At 33.6% G+C, this 17,060-nt stretch overlaps 2 protein-coding genes across 2 annotated transcripts in view; one reads left to right on the top strand and one right to left on the bottom strand.

Annotated features, from left to right (window-relative positions):
* The window catches only part of LOC142336141 (vacuolar protein sorting-associated protein 72 homolog), a 51,635-nt gene that overhangs the window by 22,980 nt on the left and 11,595 nt on the right, over nt 1-17,060 (bottom strand). Inside the window, exon 2 of the mRNA XM_075384724.1 lies at nt 6,024-6,206. Coding sequence (XP_075240839.1) covers nt 6,024-6,206 — 183 coding nt within the window. The remainder of the gene's footprint in view (nt 1-6,023; nt 6,207-17,060) is intronic.
* The window catches only part of LOC142336140 (uncharacterized), a 483,861-nt gene that overhangs the window by 12,418 nt on the left and 454,383 nt on the right, over nt 1-17,060 (top strand). The gene's annotated exons all lie outside the window — the stretch shown is intronic.

Genomic DNA, 17,060 nt, shown 5'->3' on the forward strand with positions numbered 1-17,060 from the left:
ACCAAAACTAACCAAACCCCCTATTACAGAATTCAACCAGAAAAAAAATCTGAAATGAAGAAAAAACAAGAATGAGTCAAAACATCACAAACAGAAAAAACTAAGCAGAAAAATTATTATTATTATCCTATTTTCTTCAACTAAAGCGAAATATACTGAAATATACATAAAAGAAATCAAAAAAACACAAAAACCAGCATAGAAACTGATTTCAATTACGGCAAACACTATAACCAAGAAAAAGAGTGCTAATACAGCTTGCTAATAAGACTGCGAAATTACAAAAATAGCTCCAGAACGCATACAAAACTCTATCATCTGATTGATATGTTCAAAACTGCTTCAAAAACGTACAGTTACTTGTTGACAGAGTTTAGAAAAACCACGTTATCTAACAAGTAAAGCAAAAACAACAAAAAAGGAGCAAATGATCGAAAAAAAGTCGATCACTTAGCAAAAATTTTTCTCGCTCTCTCTGTCTCAAAAAAAAGTGCGAATAGAAAATCATTCTCTGCTCTTCCATTCGTTCAGTTCTTTGAACTACACGCTCATTTTTCACGCGCAGCACTGATTTTTACATCCTATTTTAAATATACTCAACAAAATTATCGATCAAAAAAGATAATCCGCCAATACTCCTCTCGGAGTAGTAAGAAAGACAGCACACCATTACAATTCAAATTCTTTGAATTGCCAAACGAAATTGAAGCGCAATAATTTCCTGCTCAGAAGATGACGGTGACAAACAGTTCAAAAAACCTCCAAAGTTGCGTAAAAATCAATTAATTAAATTAAAAAATTATAACTAAGAACATTCAAATATTGACCGCTTGATTCCACATACCGATGGCTCTTAAACTTTTTTCTCTCGCTTAAATCTACAAAATAACTTTTGGCAGACTAGCAGCATACAGACTGCAGAGGTACTCGAAACCCAATTTATGTCAATTAAGTTTAGGCATTAAAATAAACAGGATTTCAAAAACTTCCTTGGCCCCTAGAGATGGAAAGCCTGAAAAATTGCAAAAAAAAATAATTGCTATTGGTGATTATATTAAAACATTATAGACCATTTACTGAACACCAAAAACTAAATAATAACGTATCTTCAAGCTCTTGAAAGTTTATTACTCTATTTCATTCAGGGTCGCTAAAAAAATCTAATATTCTCAAAACTAATATCTTCAAAACTATTTCATCTAGGCAGTAACGTATTATTAAATTATAGCAAAGGTGCATTGGAACCTGACGATAGAAAAATTCAGAAAAAATTATCAAAAACACGAAAAATTTTAATTAATATTGAAGAATCGTTAAAATTCGTCCTTCCAAAATCAAGAAAGCAATTTTTTTAGAAACGATTCAGTAATCCATCTATCTTCAAGCTCTAAAAATGATTGATTCGCTACAAACAGCCGAACAACCGCAGAATGACAAATCTTCCATCTAGTTGTTTCAGTTTGAATTACCAAAACATGTAGATCAGAAATTGGACACAAAACATAACCTCTTACGAAAGCCTTTATCGACTTAAAAGTCAAGAGCAAAATTGCAGGCATTTGGTCCTGAACACTTCTCAAAAAAACCTCATAAAATTAGGCCTTTCATGCAACTTCAGCGCCCTAACCATTTACAAGACGAATAAAACCAGCACTTGGGCATCTAATGGAATTTAGTGCTCATTTAGCATACCAGTCTAACCCGTTTTGAAAAATAAATGTCAGAAAAAATGTGCGAATACGTCTTCTAAAACCAGTCCTAAATTTAATTTCAGAGACGTGACGCATCTCAAGATAACAATACTAACAAGACTCCGTAAAAGAACAACCTCCGATTAAAAAACAAAACAAGCACCAAAGCGTCCTTAAAAGAATCGAAGATGCTATTCATTGAAAATAAGTGGCATCAAAGTCAATGAAGCACGCAACGAAAACCTGAATACTTCAACATCTAATTCATTACCTATCAATAGAAATGAAATATTAGACTTAATCAAAATAAATTGGGGACCACGAAACAAACGTAACAACAAAAGCAGGCAGAAATCAAAAGCTCTAAAACTAAACGAAACTAGATGACATCGAAGCTAAAAAAAGCAGGCGATAACCAAAAAAAATCTATTGTATTTCATGAAGACAAATAGCGTCAAAGAACTTTGAAAACAAATAGGTGTCTTTTGACGGGTTTAAACAAGTGAAGTATGCATTACTAGAACATGCGTATTGCCTTCTAATAATTCTGGTACAGAGAGGAAAAAGAAAACGGAAGTCAAATTGCCACACGTGAAAAACTCGCACGTGATTTGTTTAGACACCATTCACTCACTTCACATTAAAAAGCTCTTTGAAAAAGTCACGCCGTATAACTGCTCGATTGTCACCCTAACCACTACAGCGTGAAAAAAAACTAATTCAATTTGACTTCTCATTGACAGGAAGTCAAAAAGAGTGTGAACTGAAGATCTGAAAAAAACAGCCACAAGACTCCGGAATCGATTCCAAAAAAACTGATGCCATTATTGAATTCATAATATCTTCCAAATTAATACAAAAGACGAGGAAACAAACAATCAGGGAAAAGCAAGTTACTGAAAAACATTTTTTAAAAGTTTTGCTGGAAAAACAGTTTCTTGGAAACATTCTTGGATAGCATTTTATATAACAGATTCTCAGGCAAGATTTAATTGTGCTCAACAAATGATAGGAAAACCTAACCAATTATTTATCTTGAAAGGGAGAAAAACCGAGCAATAATTAAAGAACTATAGAACGAAATATAAAAACCTGTTAAATTTTAGTATTCTAACCGTAGGAGAAAAAACGTATATTTGTCCAATATATTTTGCGAACTGGAATAATTATTTCAAATTTTTAATATAATAAAAATTCCTTTTTTCAGACCGGACGCCCCCCCCCCCGACCCAACCCTACCGTTTGTACATTGCCAAAACAATAAATCTAACCAAACAACTAATTACAGAATCCAACAAAAAAATGTTCTGAAAAGCAAAAAAACGGAATGAGGCAAAAAAATCAAAAACAGAAAAACTAAGCACAACGTTGATTAAAATTAGCCTACTTTCTCAACTAAAGTAAACTGGACTTTAAATAAACAAAATGAAAACAACAAAAACAAGCATAGAAACTGATTTCAATTAACATAGCCGGCAGATTGCCGGAGTAGCTGCGAAAGAATAGACATGCGTGCCGTATAATACAGATAGAAACAGATACATATCTAAATTAAAAAAAAAATCGACGCCGCTCAAAAAACTAGGTAAAAAACATCCAGCGATAAATTAATAACGCTTGTTAAAATTCCTTCCGCAGAAGCCTCTTATTAGAGACCTTTACTGCACATATGAGTTCCTTTGACCTTATTTTATTGAGTGAGGTAAGTCACGTATGATCAAAATCTAATCACGCAAATACCATAAAAACTTTTGAGTCATTTTATTGAGTGAGGTAAGTCACGTATGATCAAAATCTAATCACGCAAATAACATGAAAACTTTTGTTAAAGCGAGTGAAAAAGACGTCACGCGCACAAATGCCGTTAGTGAGAGGAAGAAGTCTTTCAGAAAAATTGATTTTTTCAGCTTTGCTGTGTGGACAAATGTAAAACGAAACAAGAGCGTCAGACGACGAAACAAAAAAAACCAAGAGCACCGCAATATAGCTTCGCTCAGCTTACAGCTTCGCAGCTATAATAGCCGGCAGATTGCCGGAATAGCTACGAAAGAATAGACCTGCGCGCCGTTTAATGGAGATAGAAACAGATACAGATCTAAATTAAAAAAAATCGACGCCGCTCAAAAAACAAGGTAAAAAACATTCAGCGATAAATTAATAACGCTTGTTAAAATTCATTCCGCAGAAGCCTCTTATTAGGGAGCTTTACTGCACATATGAGTTCCTTTGACCTTAAACAAATTCAAATTAAACTTAGTTTTAAAGTTCAAAAACCATTTTATTGAGTGAGGTAAGTCACGTATGATCAAAATCTAATCACGCAAATAACCTAAATACTTCTGCTAAAGCGAGTGAGAAATGACGTCAAGCGCGCAAATGCCGTTAGTGAGAGGAAGAAGTCATTCAGAAAACTTGACCTTTTCAGCTTTGCTGTGTGAACAAATGTAAAACGAAAAAAGAGCGTCAGACGACGAAACAAAAAAAAAACCAAGAGCACCGCAATATAGCTTCGCTCAGCTTACAGCTTTGCAGCTAAGAAAACAATTACCGTAAAGAATATAAACATAAAAAAAACAGCTTAAAAAACTGCGAAATCACGAAAACAGCTGACGATCGCATTCAAAACTTCAATTTGTTTTCTCATTGCCAAGAAGTAAAAAACACTGGGAAACAAATAATCAGGGAAAAAGCAAGTTATTGAAATATTTTATTTGAAATTTGAATGTTTTACTGGAAAAACAGATTCTCGGAAACTTTCTTGCAAAACATTCTATATAATAGACTCTCAGGTAAAATTTAATTGTAGTCAGCAAATGATGGGAAAACATAACCAACTACTTATCTCAAAAGCGAGAAAACCCGAGCATTAAGAAAAAAATTCAAAAAACGAAAAATAAAAGCCTGTTAAATTTTAGGATTCTAATGGTAGAAAAAACGTGAATTTATCCGATACAAATTGAAAACTTGAATTATTATATTAAATTTTTATATTTATATATAAACTTTTTTCAAACGGACGAACCCCCGACCACACCCTAAAATTTTTACATTGCCAATGCAAAACCAAAACTAACCAAACCCCTGTCACAGAATCCAACCAGAAAAAAATGTTCTGAAAGGAAGAAAAAACAAGAATGAGTAAAAAAAATAACGGAAAAAACTAAGCAAAAAGTTGATCAAAATTAGCCTATTTTCTTCGACTAAAGCGAAAAATACTGAAATATACATAAAATAAATAAAAAAAACACAAAAACCAGCATAGAAACCGATTTCAATTAAAACAATTACCGCAAACACTATAACCATGAAAAAGAGTGCTAATACAGCTTAAAGACTGCGAAATCACGAAAATAGCTCCAGATCGCATACAAAACTCTATTATGTGATTGATATGTTCAAAAATGCTTCAAAAACCAGAGTTTAGAAAAACCACGTTATCTGAACAAGTAAAGCAAAAACAAAAAACGGCTTCGAAAAAGGAGCAAATGATCGAAAAAAATTCGATCACTTAGCAAAAAATTTAATATTCTCGCTCTCTCTGTCTCAAAAGTAAATCATTAACAGAAAATCATTCTCTGCTCTTCAATTTGTTCAGTCTTTTGACCTAAACGCTCAGTTTTCACGTGCCGCATTGACGTTTACATTCTGTTTTAAATAATTTCAAAAAATTATCGATCAAAATAAGATGCTCCGCCAATACTCCTCTTCGACTCGTAAGAAAGACAGCGCACGAATACAATTCAAATTTTTTAAATTGTAAAAAGAATAGGAGCGCTAAAATACGGCACAGAAGATGAGGTTGGCTATTAAAAACAGTTGAAAAATCTCCAAATTTGCTCAAAACTCGTTTAATTTAAAAAAAAACAACACGCAGCTAATTCGACCTTAAAATTTTACTATAGTCTATCCAAACCTTTAGAACAGAAAATAGTGAAAAAATACTCCTTGAAAAAACCGCGTTTAAAAACAATTTCGCTTGCTTGAAATTTTTTTACAGCATAACTTCTCGCTCTCTCAAAACTAGCAGTATTACCGGAAAACCACTATCTTTTCGCTTCCTCCTTCATATTTCACCAGCAATAAAAACAAACGTTTTTCAGACGTTTCAGTTCCTAATTTCAATACTCCTCTTCACGTCGTACAAAATGAGCATCTAAATAACTTTCGAGAGGATGACGGTGGCTATAAAAAACAACATGTACATAAGATTGCCGGTCTGCGCTATCAATTCAATGAAAACTGTTTGGGATGCTCAAACCCAAAATCCTCATCGTTTTGTAATGCTCAATAAATTTATATTTTCGAAGCCAAAATGAGATGAAGATTTCTCGCCTTGTATGCTCTAGTGAGAACCCGTTTTGTCTTGCGCTTTTTCCTTCCTTCAACTTCACCGTCCGAGTCTCCGCCTCCAGCACCCTCGTCGTCTCCCTCGGCTTCATCTGAAGTGTTGAAGTCACTGTCTAGCACATCATCGTCCTCCATCGTATCCCCGTCAAAATCGTTGTCATTATCTTCCTAAATTAGAAATCAACTTAAATGGAACCTATACCACCACAACTTTAGTGGAGAGGATAGCGTCCAAGGTACCTAAGTAACGCCAACATCTCTTAAGGAAAAAATGTTGAATAATCTGAAGTGTTCTGGCTTTATCGGTTCATCCATCTCTGTGGACGGAAACTTGAATCGGTCCAACAAAAAATTCGTTAAAAAGAAACAACGGTGAGGGGTTGGATTCGGCAGTAGCAAGCTGGGGCTTAGGGATGCCAGCATGGCGGAAGCAACGAGAGGGATGGCAGTTGGGTTGAGAGGACTGGACGAGGGGGTACAAATTGCCAGGTGGAGGATGGTGGTGGACTGGGATTGTTGGGAAGGGTCAAACTTTTAAGATCATGAACCACCCTTCTCAAAACAGTTTCGGCGAATCCCATAATTAAAGAATAGTAATGCGTAAAGGGTCAGACGAAAAGTACATCAAGCAAAAAAATGCACAAAAGACTACAGAACTAATATAACTTCAATGACAAATTTATTTTGAGAGGTATTAAAAACAAACAAATGATTAACTGGCAAAAATCAATTTTTCAAAAAAATTTCTTTTAAATTTAATATTTAGACCAATCGACTTACGCTTGAACATTCAAGACGTTTTATGCTCAGAAATCACATTTCATCTTTTAATAATTTAGAGAAAACAAAAAAGTACGAACAAAATTATCGGGGAAAACCTTTAACCAAAAATTGTTCTCAAACACCCTTGCATTTATTGCCTGCCACCGAAACCTGTGCAAATTAGCATCTTACTAAAAACTGCAGTTCGAATTAATGACTCGGGACTTACCAGTTTATGCAGCCTCTCTTCGCTTTTCTCTATGATAAAAGCAACAGTTAATACAAACACACCCGCAGATTGCCAGAAAATAGCTAAATTAGAAATCAACTTAAATGGAACCTATACCACCACAACTTTAGTGGAGAGGATAGCGTCCAAGGTACCTAAGTAACGCCAACATCTCTTAAGGAAAAAATGTTGAATAATCTGAAGTGTTCTGGCTTTATCGGTTCATCCATCTCTGTGGACGGAAACTTGAATCGGTCCAACAAAAAATTCGTTAAAAAGAAACAACGGTGAGGGGTTGGATTCGGCAGTAGCAAGCTGGGGCTTAGGGATGCCAGCATGGCGGAAGCAACGAGAGGGATGGCAGTTGGGTTGAGAGGACTGGACGAGGGGGTACAAATTGCCAGGTGGAGGATGGTGGTGGACTGGGATTGTTGGGAAGGGTCAAACTTTTAAGATCATGAACCACCCTTCTCAAAACAGTTTCGGCGAATCCCATAATTAAAGAATAGTAATGCGTAAAGGGTCAGACGAAAAGTACATCAAGCAAAAAATGCACAAAAGACTACAGAACTAATATAACTTCAATAACAAATTTATTTTGAGAGGTATTAAAAACAAACAAATGATTAACTGGCAAAAATCAATTTTTCAAAAAAATTTCTTTTAAATTTAATATTTAGACCAATCGACTTACGCTTGAACATTCAAGACGTTTTATGCTCAGAAATCACATTTCATCTTTTAATAATTTAGAGAAAACAAAAAAGTACGAACAAAATTATCGGGGAAAACCTTTAACCAAAAATTGTTCTCAAACACCCTTGCATTTATTGCCTGCCACCGAAACTTGTGCAAATTAGCATCTTACTAAAAACTGCAGTTCGAATTAATGACTCGGGACTTACCAGTTTATGCAGCCTCTCTTCGCTTTTCTCTATGATAAAAGCAACAGTTAATACAAACACACCCGCAGATTGCCAGAAAATAGCCGCCAGTGAGACCCATAACCCCGATTGTAATTAAAAAATCATTTTGAAACATCTATTTTTTTAATGTTCAAGCTATTCCTATTGGATTTTTGATTAGAAAACTCCTATTTCTTAATGAGAGGATACATGGATCCCTCTCAAAAACAATAAACAGCACACTGGCAAAGAAGACTAATTATAACATAAGTAGAAATAATGAGCAAAAGTATCCGATACAAAAAAATTCGTTCGAGCAAAAAGTGCAAAAAGAACACCGGATTAAAATTATTGCAACAAATTTTGATTGAAATGCTGAACAATCTGTGAACTAAGGTAAGCGAAACATGTTTTTGTTTGACAAAACCAAAAACAAAGCAGGACAATTACAATCGAAAAAATTGAATTAACTAATCAAAGTCAAAAAGAACTAACAGCCATGATCATTAACAGATTAAACATAGCTTCAATAGCAAACTAGTAAAAATATCATTAATGAAACAAAGTCTTTAGACTACCTAAATAAAAAAATGAAAATGGCAAAAACTCAAATGAGATTTAGTGATAAGACAACGAAAAGTACAATAAAAACCAGCAAAAAAGTTTTAAAAAAGATTATGAAAACAAAAGTTATGAAAACAAAGACCATTAACTCAAACATCAGTAAGACTCACTTATGCCTCATTAGTTGACAACGAGAACTCTCATTAATGACTAAGTGATAAAACCAGAAAAGAACAAAAAACGGGCAGTTTCGAAGTCATATAAACCAATAGCTAACTTCCTTCTTCCTCTCGACGTTTCCAAAATAAACAGCTGTGTATTATCGGAACACATGCATGACCTTTTGAAACCATTATTTAAAACTATCATGAAAAAAATAGCAAAAATATGAGGCAAACTGCTGCTTGTGAAAAACTCACCATCAAAAATGTTGCAACAAATATTTACTCCTTTAAAAGCAGCTTGCAAATCGCGCTTCAAACCTACTCCCTTTTCCACTAATCTTTACTTTCCAGCATCACCAAAATCACCACTCGACTGCCCATTGACATCAAAAAAATCGAGAGAAGTGTGAACAGATTTTAAAAAAATACAACATCCCAATACAATCAAAATTCTTCTCAAAGGGGGTTATAGGGCGTAGAAAACAGAATAGACTTGATGAAGCTGCTGATTTATTATATGATACCCATTAAAGAAACATAGCCGGCAGATTGCCGGAAAATAGCCGCGATAGTGACTTTCCATGAATTGAAACAGTTAAAGAAATAAGATACAGTTTGACTTCCACTCCTTTTAATAGACCACTAGACTCTTGGGTTAGATTCGGATTGTCATTTTTATGACACATACGCTCTATAAGGAAAAATCACTACAGTATTTCAAAAATCAATACTTGAAATCAAAAACACAGGACTCTAATACTCAAGAATTAGGGCATATACGTTAGCCACTACTTAGATGCACACTATTGATCTTTAACTAGTAATTGTTCATAAAATTTAAGGTTCGTTAAGTGAGTTCAGAAGTCACTTTTTTGAGTGAGGTAAGTCACGCAATTGACCTAAAAGCAGAACAAATGATGTCACGCACACAAATTTCAACTGCAAAGCAGTGGAAATCACAAATGGAAAGTCAATTCCAAGAAGTCAGGTCGCAAGAACCATCGACGCAGACGACGAATAAAAAAACATGGCTGGACAAGTCCTCAAATACAATCCAAAGAAATGAATGAAAAACTGAGAACTATTGTACCAGACCAGCAGATCAATTGAACAATCTCAGCCAAAAAGACAATATCAAAAGTTGAAACTAAAATATTCAAATAAACTTATTATAATAATCATGGCTAAATCTCTTGAAGCTTTTAAGCTGAACGGAAAAAATGATACAATTTCATTTACTCATTAAATCAAGCAAAAGCCATGAAAGAGATTTATTACCAACTAAAGGTAGATAAAGGTAGAGAAATATGACAAATGATTCTGAAAATATGACAAATGAAAGAAACTGAAAAGTGCAAAATTTAAAGTTTAAATGTGCAAAAAAGTCAAACCATTTTTTGTCTCTGAAGTTCTGCCAAGTAACTTATCCAAAAGACTTGAAAAAGTTTCGTTGACCAGTAAAGATCGTTAAACTCAGAAATTGACCAAAAAATCAAAAAATTAAAAAAAATATTAACAAAATCTTCTGAACCTCACAATATTAAAAGCTTCAGAACCCAATTCATTCTCTCCAGAGACCATCTAGTAACCCTATTTAAAGGCTTAAAAAGTTTCATTGGCTCAAAGCTCGATAAATTTGGAACATAATGATGATATAATGATAACTCAATAAAAATGGAAAAATTCGAGTTTATCAAAAAATATTGAAAACCAATCCATTAGCTCTAGCTACTATGCAGTAACTTATTGTCAAAGCCTAGAGGAGGTTCATAGGCCCAAGGTAGTCGAAAAACTTGCTGTTGAAAAAAAGCAAGTTTATCTAAAAAAATGCCAAAATTCATGACATTGAAAATCGAAAACTCCTTCATTGCTAATAGAAACTGTGCAGTACACCATTATCAAACCCTAGAGGAGGTTCCTTGGCTCCTGAGGCTGAAAGAGCCTAAAAACTGACAAAATTTCAAAACTTTTGAAAAAATGCGATTTTATATCAGAAAAATGCTAAAATTTGTGATATTAAAATAATGAAAACCATTCCATGGACAAAAGAATTTTCAAAAACCCAATATCAAGTCCTATAAGAGGTTTTTTGGCACCTGGGAGAGGAAAAACTTAAATAAGGACAATAAAATTTAATTTGAAAACTAAATGTTAATATTTTTAAAAAAAAATGCAAATTCGTGCCCTTAAAAAGTTAAAAACCATTCTATCGCCACCAAAAACTATGCAGTACCCTTATATCAGATGCTAGAGGACGTTCCTTGACACCTAGGGCTGAAAAACTCAAAAATATGAGTTTCAAAAAACTTTTGTAATTAGAATTGTAAAAATTAGCATAAATTTGCGTGTTTGTGTTCTTAGTACCAAAACAAATAGCTCTTAAAATGGTCATTAAAAAATACATGTCCTGTAAAAGACGTTTATCAGCTTTAACAAATCTGTTTTAGGGGTCAATATAAAGTTCAAAAAATGACGAAAAAAGCGAAAAATTGCAACATTTTGGACCCGAAAACTCCTAAAAATGACCGTTTAAACTTGAATTGCGACCTTCCCAGCAGCTTTACCGCTATAAGCACTTGAGGGATAACCAAACACGGCTCAGGACATCTAATGAAACCTGATGCCTGCTGAGCTTTACCAGTTTATCCCGTTTTGAAAGCTCAAAGTCATTAAAAAAATGTGCGAAAACATCTTATGAAAATAAAAGACAGAGCACCAATTCAATCCAAATCTTTGATTGTAAACCGCGACGTCCCCAATAATAGCAGCTATCGCTTTGTGGCTATTTAAAACAAAACCGGGAGATTGCCGGAAAAACGGCCGTTGACGCGCTTGAAGCAAATCGGGATTGAAACAGAAAAAGACCACAGGTCTATATTATTACTACAAATTTTGTTTGAAATGCTGAACATGATGTCAACTAAGGTAAGCAAAACATATTTTCGTCTGACGAAAGCAAAAACGGAACAGGACAATTACAATAAAAAGAATTCAATTAGTTAATGTTCTGCACAAGAAAATCAACAGTTTTCAGCAACATCAAAACTATGACAGTCAAAAAAGAACATAATTCTATATGCGGAAAAAAAGTCAAATCTTAGTTGAAAATCTAAAAAATGCCTTTATAAAATACAAACAAAAACCTTGAAAAACATAGGTACATCACTATATTTGAATATTGGCCTTGTGTATCCTTTGTATGGGCACACAATGCATCAAAATTGTGGAAACCAGAAACATACAAATCAAGGAGGCGGTAAAAAGAAATTTGGCAAAAATGGAGATAATTTTGAAAACTAGTGCCAACAAAGTCAAAAACAGCCAATATCATTAACAGATTAAAGAAAGCTTCATTACCATAAGACAACGAAAAGTACAATAAAAACAAGCAAAAAAAGTCTTAAAAAGGATTATGAAAACAAAAGTTATTAAAAAAAGACTATTAACACGAACATTTAGTTAGACTCATTTATGCCTCATTAGCTGACACCGAGAACTCTCATTAATGACTAGGTGATAAAACAATAAAAGAACTCGAAAAACGGGCAGTGTCGAAGTCATATAAACCAATAACTAACTTCCTTCTTCCTTTTGACGTTTTCAAAACAAACAGCTGTGCATTATTGGAACACATGCATGACCTTTTGAAATCATTATTAAAAATAATCATGAGAAAAAAACAGCAAAATTAGGAGGCAGACTGCTGCCTGTGAAAAATTCACCATCAAAACTGTTGCAACAAAATTTCACTCCTTTAAGAGCTGCTTGCAAATCGGGCTTCAAATTTAATCCCTTTCCCACTAACCTTTATACTCCAGCATGACCAAAATCACCACTCGGCAGCAAAAAAAATTGACATAAAAAAGTCGAGACAAGTGTGATCAGATTTTAAAAAAAGACAACATCCCAATACAATCAAAGTTCTTCACATAGGGGGTTAAGGGTGTAGAAAACAGAACTGATTTGATGAAGCTGCTGATTTCTTAAATGATATCCATTCGAGAAACATAGCCGGCAGATAGCTGGAAAATAGCCGCGATAGACGCCTGTGACTTTCCATGAATTGAAACAGTTAAAGAAATAAGATAAAGTTTGACTTCCACTCCTTTTAATAGACCACTCGACTTTTTCGGTTAGATTTGGACTGTCATTTTTATGACACATACGCTCTATAAGGAAAAATCACTACAGTATTTCAAAAATCAATACTTGAAATCAAAAACACAGGACTCTAATACTCAAGAATTAGGGCATATACGTTAGCCACTACTTAGATGCACACTATTGATCTTTAACTAGTAATTGTTCATAAAATTTAAGGTTCGTTAAGTGAGTTCAGAAGTCACTTTTTTGAGCGAGGTAAGTCACGCAATTGAACTAAAAGCAGAACAAATGATGTCACGCCCACAAATTTCAACTGCAAAGCAGTGGAAATCACAAATTGAAAGTCAATTCCAAGAAGTCAGGTCGCAAGAACCATCGATGCAGACGACAAATTTAAAAAACATGGCAGGACAAGTCCTCAAATACAATCCAAAGAATTGAATGAAAAACTGAAGACTATTGTACCAGACCAGCAGATCAATCGAACAATCCCAGCCAAAAAGACAACATCAAAATTTGAAACTAAAATAATCAAACAAACTAATCAAAATAATCATGGCTAAATCTCCTGAAGTTTTCAAGCTTAACGGCAAATATGATACAATTCAATATACTCATTAACTCAAGCAAAAGCCATGAAATAGATTCATTATCAAATAAAGTTAGACGAAGATAGAGAAATATGACAAAAGATTAAACAAAACTGAAAAGTGCAAAATTTAAAGAAAGTTTAAATGTGCAAAAAAAGTTTAAACCAATTTTTTGTCTCTGAATTTCTGCCTATCCATTTAGTAACCTATCCAAAAAAAGTAACCTATCCAAAAGACTTGAAAAAGTTTCGTTGACCAGTAAAGATCGTTGAACTCAGAAATTGACAAAAAAAATCAAAAAATTTAAAAAAATATTAACAAAATCTTCTGAAACTCACAATATTAAAAGCTTCAGAACCCAATTCATTCTCTCCAGAGACCATTAAGTAACCCTATTTGAAGGCTAATAAAGTTTCATTGGCTCAAAGCTCGATAAATTTGGAACATAATAATGATAACTCAATAAAAATTCAAAAATTCGAGTTTAACATAAAATTGCTCAACTTGTGTTATTAAAATATTGATAACCAATCCATTAACTCCAGCTACTATGCAGTAATTTATCGTCAAAACCTAGAGGAGGTTCATGGGCCCATGGTAGTCGAAAAACTTGCTGTTGAAAACATGCAAGTTTATCTAAAAAAACTGCCAAAATTCAAGACATTGAAATTCGAAAACTCCTTCATTGCCAATAGAAACTGTGCAGTACGCCATTATCGAACCCTAGAGGAGGTTCCTGGGCTCCTGAGGCTGAAGATGCCTAAAAAATGACAAAATTTCAAAAATTTTTTAAAAAAAGCAAATTTATATAAAAAATGCTAAAACTTGTGATATTAAAATATTGAAAACCATTCCATGGCCAAAATAAATTTCAAAAACCCATTATCAAGTCCTATAAGAGGTTTCTTGGCACCTGGGAAAGGAAAAACTTAAATAAGTACAACAAATTTTAATTTGAGAACTAAATGTTAATAATTTGAAAAAAATTGCAAGTTTTTGTCAAAAAAAAATTGCTAAAATTGGTACCCTTAAAAAGTTAAAAACAATTCTATCACCACTAAAAACTATGCAGTAGACTTATATCAGATCCTAGAGGAGGTTCTTTGACACCTAGGGCTGATAAAACTCAAAAATATGACAGTTTCAAAAAATTTTTAACTAAAAATTGTAAAAACTATCATAAATTTGAGTGTTTATGTTTTTAGTACCAAAACATATAGCTCTTAAAATGGTCATTAAAAAATATATGTCCTGTAAAAGACGTTTATCAGCTTTAACAAATCTGTTTTAGGGGTCAATATACAGTTCAAAAAATGACGAAAAAAGCGAAAAATTGCAACATTTTGGACCCGAAAACTCCTAAAAATGCCCGTTTAAACTTGAATTGCGACCTTCCCAGTAGCTTTACCGCTATAAGCACTTGAGGGACCACCAAACACGGCTCAGGACATCTAATGAAACCTGATGCCTGCTGATCTTTACCAGTTTATCCCGTTTTGAAAGCTCAAAGTCATTAAAAAAATGTGCGAAAACATCTTACGAAAATAAAAAGACAGAGCACCAATTCAATCCAATTCTTTGATTGTAAAAACCACCATGTCCCCAATAATAGCCGCTATCGCTTCGCGGCTATTAAGAACAAAACCGTTAGATTACCAAAACAACCGCCGTTGACTCGCTTGAAGCACATCGGGATTGAAACAGAAAAAGACCATAGGTCTATATTAATACTACAAATTTTGTTTGAAATGCTGAACAAGCTGTGAACTAAGGTAGGCAAAACATATTTTCGTCTGCCGAAACCAGAAACGAAACAGGTTAATTGCAATGAAAAAATTGATTGTTGTTTTTCTGCACCAGAAAATCAACAGTTTTCAGCAACATCAAAACTATGAGAGTCAAAAAAGGAACATGACTCTATATGCGCAAAAACAGTCAAATCTAAGCTGAAAATCTAAAAATTGCCTTTAAAAAATAATAAAAAAAACCAGGCGGTAAAAAGAAATTTGGCAAAAATGGAGATAATTTTGAAAACTAGTGCCAACAAAGTCAAAAACAGCCAATATCATTAACAGATTAAAGAAAGCTTCATTACCATAAGACAACGAAAAGTACAATAAAAACAAGCAAAAAAAGTCTTAAAAAGGATTATGAAAACAAAAGTTATTAAAAAAAGACTATTAACACGAACATTTAGTTAGACTCATTTATGCCTCATTAGCTGACACCGAGAACTCTCATTAATGACTAGGTGATAAAACAATAAAAGAACTCGAAAAACGGGCAGTGTCGAAGTCATATAAACCAATAGCTAACTTCCTTCTTCCTTTTGATGTTTTCAAAACAAACAGCTGTGCATTATTGTAACACATGCATGACCTTTTGAAATCATTATTAAAAATAATCATGAGAAAAAAACAGCAAAATTAGGAGGCAGACTGCTGCCTGTGAAAAATTCACCATCAAAACTGTTGCAACAAAATTTCACTCCTTTTAAGAGCTGCTTGCAAATCGGGCTTCAAATTTAATCCCTTTTCCACCATTCTTTATACTCCAGCATGACCAAAATCACCACTCGACTGCAAAAAAATGACATAAAAAAGTAGAGAGAAGTGTGAATAGATTTTAAAAAAGGACAACATCCCAATACAATCAAAATTCTTCACATAGGGGGTTAGGGTCTAGAAAACAAAATTGAGTTGATGCAGCTGCTGATTTCTTATATGATACCCATTCAAAAAACATAGCCGGCAGATTGCTGGAAAATAGCCGCGATAGACGCTTGTGATTTTCCATGAATTGAAACAGTTAAAGAAATAAGATACAGTTTGACTTCCACTCCTTTTAATAGACCACTCGACTTTTTGGGTTAGATTTGGACTGTCATTTTTATGACACATACGCTCTATAAGGAAAAATCACTACTACAGTATTTCAAAAATCAATATTTGAAATCAAAAACACAGGACTCTAATACTCAAGAATTAGGGCATATACGTTAGCCACTACTTAGATGCACACTATTGATCTTTAACTAGTAATTGTTCATAAAATTTAAGGTTCGTTAAGTGAGTTCAGAAGTCACTTTTTTGAGTGAGGTAAGTCACGCAATTGACCTAAAAGCAGAACAAATGATGTCACGCACACAAATTTCAACTGCAAAGCAGTGGAAATCACAAATGGAAAGTCAATTCCAAGAAGTCAGGTCGCAAGAACCATCGACGCAGACGACGAATAAAAAAACATGGCTGGACAAGTCCTCAAATACAATCCAAAGAAATGAATGAAAAACTGAGAACTATTGTACCAGACCAGCAGATCAATTGAACAATCTCAGCCAAAAAGACAATATCAAAAGTTGAAACTAAAATATTCAAATAAACTTATTATAATAATCATGGCTAAATCTCTTGAAGCTTTTAAGCTGAACGGAAAAAATGATACAATTCCATTCACTCATTAAATCAGGCAAAAGCCATGAAATAGATTTATTATCAACTAAAGGTAGACAAAGATAAGAGAAATATAACAAATGCTTCAAAAATCTGAAAAGTGCAAAAATTAAAGTTCAATTTCGCAAAAAAAAATGTTTAAACCATTTCTTTGTCTCTGGAGTTCTGCCAAGTAGCCTATCCACAAGACTTGAAGTTGCGTTGACCAGTAAAGATAGTTAAACCCAGAAAATTTAAGAATTCTTGCAAAAA

This window comes from Convolutriloba macropyga, chromosome 3 (genome assembly GCF_964194025.1).
Source record: "Convolutriloba macropyga chromosome 3, txConMacr16.3, whole genome shotgun sequence".
NCBI lineage: Eukaryota > Metazoa > Xenacoelomorpha > Acoela > Convolutidae > Convolutriloba > Convolutriloba macropyga.